This window comes from Anomaloglossus baeobatrachus, chromosome 11 (assembly GCF_048569485.1).
Source record: "Anomaloglossus baeobatrachus isolate aAnoBae1 chromosome 11, aAnoBae1.hap1, whole genome shotgun sequence".
NCBI classification, from domain to species: domain Eukaryota; kingdom Metazoa; phylum Chordata; class Amphibia; order Anura; family Aromobatidae; genus Anomaloglossus; species Anomaloglossus baeobatrachus.
In genome coordinates, this window is record NC_134363.1 from 102,197,573 (window position 1) to 102,209,978 (window position 12,406).

The 12,406-nt window shown below is 43.5% G+C and overlaps 1 protein-coding gene across 13 annotated transcripts in view; it reads right to left on the bottom strand.

The window, feature by feature from the left end:
• Positions 1–6,472: 6,472 nt before the first annotated feature.
• LOC142256901 (myosin-10-like) overlaps positions 6,473–12,406 on the bottom strand; it is a 304,675-nt gene continuing 298,741 nt past the window's right edge. For all 13 annotated transcript variants that reach the window (XM_075328868.1, XM_075328880.1, XM_075328877.1 and 10 more), the window contains one exon: positions 6,473–11,442. In XM_075328868.1, the coding sequence (XP_075184983.1) occupies positions 11,304–11,442 (139 nt within the window). In that variant the 3' untranslated portion in view covers positions 6,473–11,303. The remainder of the gene's footprint in view (positions 11,443–12,406) is intronic.

The window sequence follows — 12,406 nt, forward strand, 5'->3', positions numbered from 1 at the left end:
TGGCCAGAACTCCGTAGGCCCATTTATCTTCAAAAGAAACTTACCTCTGTCCCATACCCTAAATATCATAGCCAACGTGGGATATTGTGCCCCATTTATCTGTCTTTGTCTCACATCCAACTGGCTATTTCCATACCGATCCCTCTCTCACTATATCACAACTATTATCACACGCTCCTTCTTTGCCCCAAACCCTAAGATGTTGCATCTGGGAGGCTATATAGTATATATAGGGGTTTGGTACCACCAGTCCTCCCTCCTCCTTTCCCCGCTGTAGCACTTCCAGTCGAATCCTGGCCTGTTTTTTCTTCCAGATAAGTTCCCGGAATTATGTATTAATTTTTGAAAAAAATTCCCTACGTATCCACGCTGGAGAGTTATGTATAAGATATAGTAATTGTGGCATCATTACCATTTTGATTAAGTTGGATCTACCGATATTCGATAGCGGCAAGCGACACCAGGTGTGTACCTTTGCTCTGAACTGCTGCAACAGGGGTTCCAGATTTAGGGCCTGGGAAAACTTCGGATTTGGGCTAACAGTTACTCTCAGATACTTAAACTCTCGGACCACAGGAACCGGTATCTGCAAGTCCTAGAAATCCACCGAGAGAGGGTCTATCGGCATTAAAGTCGATTTGGACCAATTAATCCGAAGGCCAGACCTCCGCCCAAATTCTTGAATGATATCCATTGCCGTCAAAATCGAGGAATTTACCCTGTCTAAATATAAAAGTAGGTCATCTGCGTATAATGATATCTTCTGCTCCACACCTAAATCCCGTTATCTCCTTGGACTTCAACTGCCAATGGCTCCACTGCAGTAGCAAATAGCAAGGGCGAGAGCGGGCACCCCTGTCTAGTACCTCTTCCAAGAGGAAAAGACTCAGAGACCCTGCCATTAGCCCTAACCGTCGCCACCGGTGAGTCATATAGCAGCTTCAACCAATTTATAAATCTGTGTCCAAAACCCATTTTCCAAAGTACCACCCACAAATACCCCCATTCTAAGCTATCGAACGCCTTAGCGGCATCTAAGGACAAAATTGCCCTTTCCCCTGGCTTCTCAGAACTATGCTGAATCCCTAAGTATAATTTTCTAAGATTCATAGATGTGGCTCTACATGGAATAAATCCTGTTTGATCATTCTGTATAATAGATGAGATGACTTGGGACATCCTATTGGCGAGCACCTTGGCCAGTAAATTAACATCTGTTGGTAGTAGAGAGATTGAGCGGTATGAGTCCGGGATCTCTGGATCTTTTCCGGGTTTTAATATTAAGACTATTAAAGCTTCCCTCATAGAAGGCGGGAAGACCCTCTGCCTTTCAGCCTCTTCAAATACTTTAAGTAGTTTAGGTAGCAGTAAGGGTGCATGAGTTTTATAAAACTCGCCAGGCAAGCCATCTTTTCCCGGAGCTTTTTCATTTTGCGTCTGGCCAAGCGTTTCCTCTAATTCTTCCAACAGGATGTCTCGATCCAACAAATCCCTTTCTTCGTCGGCAAGTGTGGGGAGAGAGAGAGCATCCAAATATTGTTATATCTCAGTCTCTGTAAGGTCACAGTCTGATGTGTATAGTTGCATATAATACCTCTTTATCTCCCTCACTATATCCTCACTTTCCGTTACAAAGTCACCCGACTCCATCTTCAGCCTATTTATATATGAAGATCCTTCCTGCACCCTAATGACCGTGGCTAGTAGGTGCCCTACTCCCTCCCTCTCTATGAAATATTTCTGTTTGAGGAAGTAACGTTTATTTGCTGCCGCCGACATGAGATTTTCTTTGAGTGACGTTTGTGCCTTCTCTAGAGTGTTTTTTGTTTCCTTTGTCGGGTTGAGCACCACTGCAGCCTCCGCAACAGATACTTCCTGAATCAGACTTTGGGTGTAGCATCTGTTTTGGTTTTTACGTATGCATATTTCTCTGATATAGATGCCTCTCACCACGGCTTTCATAGAGTCCCAGACTATATGTGATGGTGAGGAGCACGCATTAAGTTGGAAATATTCTAAAATAGTATTATGCAAAGATCCCTCTATAAGCTGGATCCAGAATGGATTAAGTTTCCAGATAGGCCAAGACAGGGTGAGGGGGTTTCCCCATGAAAGTGTAACATGGAGTGGTGAGTGATCAGATACGCTTCTAGGTAGATAGGCCACCGTTTGTACATATGAGGCCATGAGTGTGTTCCCAATAGCCAGGTCAATCCGTGACATAGTGTGGTGGGAGCTAGAGTAGCAGGAAAACTGTTTGGATGTGGGATTTTGGACGCGCCAAAGGTCTACCAAACCCAGCTCTGTCAGCAATCTAGCAAATGAAGTTGAGGCTGCGTCCTCTGATATGTTCCCCGAATGTAGCTTATCTAGATAAGGATGTAAATATGTGTTAAAATCTCCTATCAAAAGAGTCGGCGCAGGGGGGAAGGAGTCTAAAACAGACAAGATTCTGTTTACTGGTTCGACTGCGTACGGTGGAGGGATGTATACCGCAACCAGAATAAATTGTATACCATATAGCGTACAGAGTAAACAAACAAATCTGCCCCCAGGGTCAACCACTGATTTTGTACATGAGAACGGGATGGATTTGTGCACCAACACATTGACACCCCGTGCATGGGTTGAGTATGTGGAATGATATTCATGTGTGATCCATCCCTTCCTCAGCCAATGAACATTATCTCTTACCATGTGGGTCTCACATAAACATAGAATAGCCGGGAGAAACGTTTGCAAATGAGTAAATATAGCACACCTCTTATTCGCATCCCTGAGCCCCCTAACATTCCACGCTACAATATTAAGTGATGTCGCCATAAGAGCAGGTTAAAAAATAATAAACCGGAGCATACTCCATTCCTGGGGGAGAGAGGCAATCTCCACCAATTCCTGTTAGCATTAGCTTGAGCGACACAACTGAGGTACACCACACCCCACATATTAATTTAAAAATACAACAATAAAACGAAAAAAACAAGGAGGGAAATAGAGCCCTGCACACCAGTGTACAGCGCCCCCACCCTCAAAAACAAGTGTAACTTGCACATTTCTCTCAGATTGAGAGAATCAGGGCTTGAAAACTTGCCCAGAGTCCATGCAGGGAGAAGGGTCCACAACTTGTTCCCGTATCGAGTGTCCACAGTGAACCGGTCATCTCTCGCCCTGGATCCAAAATGAAATGATCAGTAGTAATTATACCAGCATAGCCTCTCAGACAAAAAGAAACAGCAGCACCTGGCGGTAGAAAGGGTGATCTTCAAGTATTCTTCCTCCTCATGCACATTCCATTAATATCCAGCCAAGACAGCGCCGCTCCCGCCGTATCAAAAAAGTGAGTTTCTCCATTCACCGCAATTCGCAGTCTAGCAGGATACATCATGGAGCATGGCACTTGTAATCCGCACAGGCGTTGTTTAATCTCAATAAATTGCGCCCTTTTACGTTGTACCTCGATGGAAAAATCAGGGAAAATAGAGATCTTCCTCCCATTAATAGCAAGTTCGTTAATATCTCTGGATCTGTGCAGAATAGCATCCCTGTCTTTAAAATGCAAGAGTTTAAGCAAGATAGGACGTGGGGGTGCTCCTGGCAGGGGTGAGGGTGGGGGGGCACGTGTAGGGACCCGGTGTGCTCTCTCAATAGTAAAGAATGGAGATAAAACATCTTTGCCAAAGGTGTCCATTAGCCATTTTTCAAAAAAGCCCAGGGAGTCATTCCCTTCTGCCCTCTCCGGGAACCCCACCAGGCGCAGATTACTTCTACGGGAGCGGTTCTCTAATTCGTCCACCTTGTTCAGCAGTGTTGAGATATTTTGCGTGGCTTTTCCCAGCTCCCGCGTCATTGGTGGCAATTTATCCTCTGCTGCACTCACACGTTCTTCTAGCTCCCCCACTCTGGCAGTCACCCCCTGCAGCTCATGTTTGATACAGGCTATATCCAGAGTGACAGTTCCCATTTGGTTACTTAAAGTGGCCAGTGTGGTGTTGCAAGCGTTAACTGCTGCTAGGATTTCTCCCAGTGTGGGTTCAGCTTCAGCGGGGACAGACCCAGGCTGCTCCATATCTCCCCCTCCTCCACCTTCAATCACAGGCCCAGGCATCTGTATTTGCTGAGCTACTGAACAAACAGGGCTCAGATTACTCACTGGATCCTCCACGTAAAGGTCCAGTCACACTAAGCAACTTACCAGCGATCCCAACAACGATAGGGATCGCTGGTAAGTTGCTAGGAGGTTGCTGGTGAGCTGTCACACTGCGACGCTCCAGCGATCCCACCAGCAACCTGACCTGGCAGGGATCGCTGGAGCGTGGCTACACGAGTTGCTGGTGAGCTCACCAGCAACCAGTGACCAGCCCCCAGTCTCCTAGTTACAGCACACATCAGGTTAATTAACCCGATGTGTGCTGCAGCTAAATGTGCACAGAGCAGGGAGCAGCGCACACTGAGCGCTGGCTCCTTGCTCTCCTACTTACAGCACACATCAGGTTAATTGCCTGATGTGTGCTGCAGCTAAATGTGCACAGAGCAGGGAGCAGCGCACACTGCTTAGTGCTGGCTCCTTGCTCTCCTAGTTACAGCACACATCGGGTTAATTGCCTGATGTGTGCTGCAGCTACATGTGCACAGAGCAGGAGCCGGCAGCACAGGCAGTGAGAGCGGAGGAGGCTGGTATCAAAGGTAAATATCGGGTAACCAAGGACAGGGCTTCTTGGTTACCCGATGTTTACATTAGTTACCAGCCTCAGCAGAAGCTGGCTCCCTGCTCACTGCACATTAGTTGTTGCTGTCTCGCTGTCACACACAGCGATCTGTGCTTCACAGCGGGAGAGCAACAACTAAAAAATGGCCCAGGACATTCAGCAACAACCAACGACCTCACAGCAGGGGCCAGGTTGTTGCTGGATGTCACACACAGCAACATCGCTAGCAACGTCACAAAAGTTGTTCGTTACCAGCGATGTTGCTAGCGATGTTGCTTAGTGTGACGGGGCCTTTATGTTCAGTGTCTCTCACAGACTTCTCACTGGAGGACAAATCAGGAACAGGAGCCACTCTGGCATATCTCTCCAGTCTGCTCGCAGCCTCCACTGCTCCCCTACAGGACGGCCTGATTTTTGCTGGTGCCATCTTGGCCACTGCAGGGACACATTCCTGTGCGTCTTTATCCTTATCTTTCTTGCTGATACGGATTGGCATGGTGCTAGTATCCTCCCCTCTCTAGATGGCTGGGTGAATATTGCAGCCTTCCAGGTTAGTTATGCCTATTAACAGGGCCGGTATTCAGGATCTTGAGCGGATCCAGGCAGGAGTTCTCCTGTGCTGCTTCCTCCCTACATGAGGTCCAGGCCACGCCCCTCTCTATTATTTTTAGCTCTTTCTGAACTAGTGGATAAACAATAACTGCTTTCATGTCTTCTATACTATATTAAAATATATTCTAGTGAAGCTTCATTTTGATCTGCCTGTGCTGAATGCTCTTCACTACTCCCTCCTTGCCATAGAATATGTGGTAATAGGAGATGTAGACTGACACCTCACTGCTGGCATTCTGCCTTGCTTTGGCCAAGACAGATTGGATGTGTTCTTTTCTGAGTGAGTGGTGAATTCTAAAGTTATTGGGGAAGGGGAAGAAATGGCTCATAAGTGGAGAAAGAAAAAAAAATTTAAAGTATTTCTCTGAATGATAATTACACTGTTCATCCAGCAAGCTGAAAAGTTACAGGCTCCATCAGTAAATGTAATACTGCAGTGAGTCATTTTGGTATTGATAGTACAGCACTAGAAAAGAAAAGGCAGGCTGAAGAAAAGATGGTGTCTATCACAGATGTTTTTCACTGACGTGTTAAAAACGCATATGTCCCTCCATGTGCCGTGATTCACGGCACACGAGGGTTCTACATGTGCTATCCATAATCAGTGATCTGTGATAGCACATGAAGGTAAAGTCATCTGTCACCACTCATGCTCTCTTTCGGGTCGGCTGTGTCGTGCATAAGTGCATATGCATAAGAATAATTAGCTGACCAGGAAGCAGCAGAGACAAGCGGCTGGAGACAGCGTCGCTGGAGATGGTGATTAGAAAAAGCTTTTTATTTTCAATGTATGTGTTTTTCTGGTACGTGTTTCACAGATCACAACATAGTGTAGTCCAAGGGACATCAGTGATGCCAGAAAAAAATGGACATGTCTCCGTACGGAGATCATAGACACATGTGTACGCCGCACGGAGACACCGTCAGTAAAAAATCACTGATGTGTGCGCAGACCCATTGATTTTAATGGGTGTGTATATCTGGTACATAGAAAAACTGTCACATACGTACCAGAATCACTGACATGTGAAAGAGGCCTAAACCAGCGTGGTATTTAACTGCAGGGAAGGAACACAATCAGGTAGGATCTGCAGTGATCAAAAGCTGTTCTTGCTGGTGATAACTGACTCTTACAATACTGTGCTCAAAATGAATTGTTTGACTATAATTTTTTTATTAATTTTTAGGCACATACATACATCTCATAGCTTTCAATAGAAATGTTTTAATCTTAGCATTTGGTTCCATGATAGCATAGACTTACTTCTGTGTTGAGTCTCCTATATCACTTTTTTTAAATATTGATCTAACATACGAAAACCTAAAAAATATTTATTGCGTCACTGCAGGTATAACAATATGATGAAGGTAAAACGTTCAGAACAAGGAGGTCGAATGTCAGTTTGCTGCTTAATTCAACTTATTAAATGTACATATCAGAGAGACAAGCAGTGGTTTAAGATGATACTTTAATCAAAGCCATATATCTCTTCCTGCAGGTGAAAGTGGAGAAATGTCTGACTAATTGCTAACCAATAGCGCAATGCCAATCTATTCTTTAATTAAAAAAAAAGCAAAATAAAGAACACACAAAAAAGACCAACTGAAGCTTCTTGAACTGTCGTAAAAATACATCTTTTAGATTTTAACAGAAAAATATAAGACTATATTTTATAAATGAACCTGAAAGCCCGGTGAATACAACATTTACACATCATAGGCTTTTGAGTAGACCTGTCAACAATTAAAGATTTATGTGCATTTTGGTTCTGGAATACCCTATAGTAACCTTAAGCTTTGGATGTCAGGCCATGAAGATCTTAAGCATTTTTGTCTGAGCTGCTTTTAATGTGATTATATTAAAAAAAAAACAAAAAAAACAATCTTATTGTGTCTTAAGAAAAAAAACTATTAATAGTCCGGTCCAGGTATTAGCCAGCAGCCTACAGCCTTCCAAAGTACAACCAGTGATTTCACGTTTGTCAAAGATGATTCAGAGCCTCGATCGGCCTGTATACTTCCAAGGTAAACTGCCAGCTATTGAAGAATAACTGTGACCTGAAATGTCATTTAGGCACAACTGGCCACAAAGCCTATGCCAGATCTCATTTAGTTGTCAGTTATATTGGAGGAATTTATCGAGACTAGTATTTCATGTGCCTGTCTTAAACAAAGGTCCTGATGGAGTTAGATGTCCCAAATTTATTTTGGAAGTGGCACAACTCTTAACACATTTTATGAATTGACCTGTCTGCACCGTAAACGGAATCTACATCAGCTACAGAGAAACTCTTGTGTCCACAAATGCTATTAACATGCAGATTTTGGGTTAATCTGCAGGATAGTAGAGTTATAATACTGTCCCCGTCACTTTATTGATACTGAGGGTAATGGGAGAACATGAGCTTTATTCCTCCCGAGAGCCGCCAATTGTGAGTCAGAGAGAATCATAGAGTATTGTGAGTGGCGGCTGTAAGGATGCCCCGACCCTTTGATTGATAGCTCTCTATGCACAGATGCACTGAGCAGTGACTATAGCCACTCCGTTGATACTTCTATGGCTGGAGTTCCACTTGCGTATGACTCGTACGAGTCTCGCATCGGCATCACCCAGCACAGCCGATACTCTCCTGACACGAGCACCTCAGTTGTATGGAAATACATGCAGCCAACCCGCTCCTGTCAGGAGAGTGTGCGGTTGTGCTGGCTGATACCGATGCGAGACTTGCACGAGTCATACGCAACTGGAACCGTACCCTATGACTGAAAGCCAGCAGCTTCTGGAAGGAATACAGCTACATAGGGTTTGGGGACATGACAGGTTCCCCTTACAATCATATTGGCTTGTGGATAGCCACACACTCAAATATATCACAGCCATGGCCAAAACACAAAATGTCGGCGTAATATCAAAAAAAGAAGTCAGAATATTTTTGTGGAATACTGCTTGGATAATTAGGCTATGTTCGCACGTTGCGTCGGAGTACCTGCAGTTTATTCTGCACGTTTTCCTTCCCTTGGTTTTTGACCAAATGGCTTTTGGCCATTTTTTAGCGCTAAAAACGCATGCGTATTTACCGCGTTTTTAGTGCGTTTTCAGCGCTTTTTACCTGCGTTTTCACCTGCGTTTCTGCAGATGCCTTTTGTAGATCAAGACACTGAGAAATAAAGTTGGAATAGTCAAAAAGAATGAAAAATGAGAAAAAAATGATAAAATTAACTTTTAATAAAAATATATGGAACATTATCAATTTTAATGAAATAATAGCGGTTATGCACATTTTAACAGAAAAATAGGTAAAGTTTAATATTTTTTATCATTTAAATTTTCGGTTTTTGTGTGTGTGTAAAGGAACATTATAACCCTTTAATTTTATGCCAGAAAAGCATGCGTTTTTGAAGCCAAAAACACAATTGAAAAGCAGGTAAAAAGCATGAAAAACGCAGGAAAGTTGATTTTGGTTGCATTTTGCCATTTCTCATTGACTCCAATGTTAAGGAAACGCTGCAGAAATGGCAAAAACAACTGACATGCTGCTTCTTTTTCAGCATGGTTTTTGACCACAAATATGCAAATTAAACGCTGCAGAAAAAAAAGCAAAGTGCAGACAGGATTTCTGCTTTTCCCATAGACTTTGCTGGCAATCAAAAACGCATGCGTTTTAGCGCAAAAACGCTGCTGCTAAAAACGCTGCAGAAACGCGGAAAAAAACACAACGTGCGAACATAGCCTTACCCTCTATTGACTGTAGGATCATGCTTATCTCTGCTACGTGGTATCCATGTCATTGTGTATGAGGAGAACCCTTACAAGGGGATACCAACTATCACTAAGGCACCAATATTAGGCAGCTCTCATTACTGTCACATTCACTGATGAGTTATAAAGTCATGGCTTAGAAATGAAGATGTTTCTCAATTCGGTTTTAAGTCACCAAACAGTAACATTCCAATAATAGTAATAACTGAGCTGTCCGGACTCTTGTCTGTCCTGTTAACATGTGAAATTATATTTTCTGCCTCTGTATATGAAAAGTTGCCAGAGGAAAAATGTAAATTGCATTTCCACTCAGAGGCAGCAGAAAGAACAGAAGACAATACATACAGTAAGGGTAACAATAGTAGGGAAAAACTACAGTACATGCTTCTGGTGTATGACTGAGGCAATACAATGAAGAATTTATCTCATAACAGTATCAAATGTCCTATACTCTATGAAGGAATGCCTTGTGAAACTCGGAGGTAAGGAGGGAATATGTTATTTAGTTTTTAGTTAGATGCTTAAAGCATACCGACACTTCTACAAGAAAATGTGTAGAACTCTGAAGGTTGATCATTTCTCTAAATCGCTCTATTACACATTATCTAAGGTAACCTGCAGCATGGACGGCCCATCCTACTCCGGCGTCCTTCTCCTGCTGCTGGGCCACCGTCTTCAGTGCTCGAGTGAGCATCATAGGAATCTACAGCGCTCGCTCCGGAACTGGAGACGGCAGCTAAGTGTGACAAGCAAGATGCTGCCTAGTTTATTGTGGTACGCACCAGAGACGTCAGGCAATCCGTCAGCAAGAAGCGCTAAAAGAGTGATTTAGTAAAAGGATTACAATGCAGAGTCCTGTACTACAATCATTCCCTTGTAAACGTGGATGAAGGCTTTAATCTTAAGCCCGCTTTACACGCTACAATAAATCTTACGATGTGTCGGCGGGGTCACGTCGTAAGTGACGCACATCCGGCATCGTAAGTATGATTGTAGCGTGTAAAATCTCTGTGCAATTGCGATTGAACGAAAATCCGTTCATCGCATGCACGTCGTTCATTCCTCAAAAAATGAACGTGTGGTTGTGCAATGTTCCCGAGGCAGCACACATCGCAGTGTGTGACACCCCGGGAACATTGAACGACAGCTTACCTCCGTCCGCGGCTCCCGCCGACAATTCGGAAGAAGGGAGGTGGGCGGGATGTTTACGCCCCAAAAATCTCTGCCCCTCCGCTTCTATTGGCTGGCTGCCGCATGACGTCGATGTGACGCCGAACGTCCCTCCCACTCCAGGAAGTGGACGTTCGCCACCCACATCGAGGTCGTATGGATGGGTAAGTACGTGTGACGGGAGTTAATTGTCTGTGCAGCACATTCAACAAATTGAACGTGCCGCACATACGATGGGGGCGGTTACGATCGCATATGATATCGTATGCGAAATCGTAACATGTAAAGCAGGCTTTAGTGTTATATGTTGAACAATTGATTGATTTCTTTAAATCTAGTATATCATATTAGATCTTATTATATCAGCATCACTTTGTGCAGGAGGTGATTTCAAGCCAAATGTCGAGAAGTTGTCAGATGGGTCACAATTTATTGTATCAGATAGTCTAGACTGGAGGGGGAAGGGCAGCATTAGGGTGGAGGCGTCGGGGGATAGGGAAGTGGAGTATTGCATTTCATGTTTTTCTTTTAATTCTGAGCATTTTGTAAAAACTTTTACTCGCCATACAACCCCTTTAGTAATGTACAAAGATAATCACGGTGATTTACACAGTTGTTGTTTTCAATATTTTATGAAGAAATTTAACAGAGCATATCTAAACTGCTAACAAGTATAACCAGATCTCAGAGGAAGGTTTCAGCCTCGCCAATACTAATAGCACTGGGTCTTCATGATACATAGGAATATCCATATATCTATGTGCTCCAGTAACTCCTGTTTTATCTGAATGGCCAGATTCTCACAACTTGCCAAAAACTTGGTTGAATACCATATAAAGTGCTCTGTGAAAATCATGGCTGAGATAAGGAAACAAAGGATTAAGTGCACTCATATGGAGTGTTTAGTCACTCATTCAGAGGTCATTTTAATTGAGGTGAGTGGTCTATGAACTATGTGAAGTGATGCGTCATTCTGTCCGTTTCTGTTAAACCAGTCAGTCTTTAATATTGGGGTGGTGTTAGGACCACCACCTTCCTGTATCCGTGTCGGGACATCACTCGGGCTGAGGCTGCTGCTGCTGCTGATGGTTGCTTGATGGCTCTCCACTATTTGCCTCTGGTTCCTCATCAGAAACAGCTTCAAGGTGGTATACTTGACGAATGGTTCGGGTGGTAAACTGGATTGGTGCCCTCCTAAATTGCAAAGAGATTAGAACATATTAAGTTACATAAAATGGATAGATTTTTTATATAGTGTTTTTTTAATAGGAGAGAAAAGGAGAATATTATACCACCTGTAAGTGCACTATCTGGGTATATAACCTCTGTTTTTTCCGCACCCCAACAATATTATGGGTATTGTGGATAAACTAGGATAATATGCACCTAACAATAGAGTCAGCACACGTGTCACCAGGTAACCATAGACCAGACCATGGCCACATATGATAGACGTTTAGTAACTGTGTTATAAGATGTAATACAAAAAATGTATTTTATGCTTTTGCTAGAGATAAGGGAACCCAAGGTTTGGTGTTCAGTATTTGTACAATACACAGATGTGACAAAAAAAACCCCAAAACCACAGAGTTTGGTTGCTTTATGTATGAACACCACTCGCGCGAGCATTGTTGTGCTCAGGTACGCTCGGTGCTCAGCCCAGTGTGAGCCCCTTGCAGTGTTTCATCGGCGCGCACTGGGAGTAACAAGAGAGTGATCAGTTTTAGCATGTACAAAATAAAATGTCAAAACTCTGCAAACCCGCTCCCCCAGCAATTATCTGGCTGGCTGCATGTGAGCAAAGACCCGAACTGCCCAATTACTGACTTCCATAGGGGTTCAGATACCAAAATAAACTTTATTTTATGTCCACCTGAATCCGCCGAACTGAACTTCCACAGGTCCGTTCATCTCTTGTTCTTACCCTTCCCCCAAAAGAAGATTCAGACGTTTTCTAGAATTTAACACAGTATATCACCGAACAAAAATAAGAGAAGTTCATGATGAACTGAGGACCGAATGATAACCCTATCCCTTCCCTGTCATTCCTATAGAATAGCAGAGCACTGAGGAAATAACTGGTATAAAAGCCCTTACATTGTAAAATGACGGCTTTGGGGAATTGCCGAAATCTCCATACAATCTATTTGGGTAACGA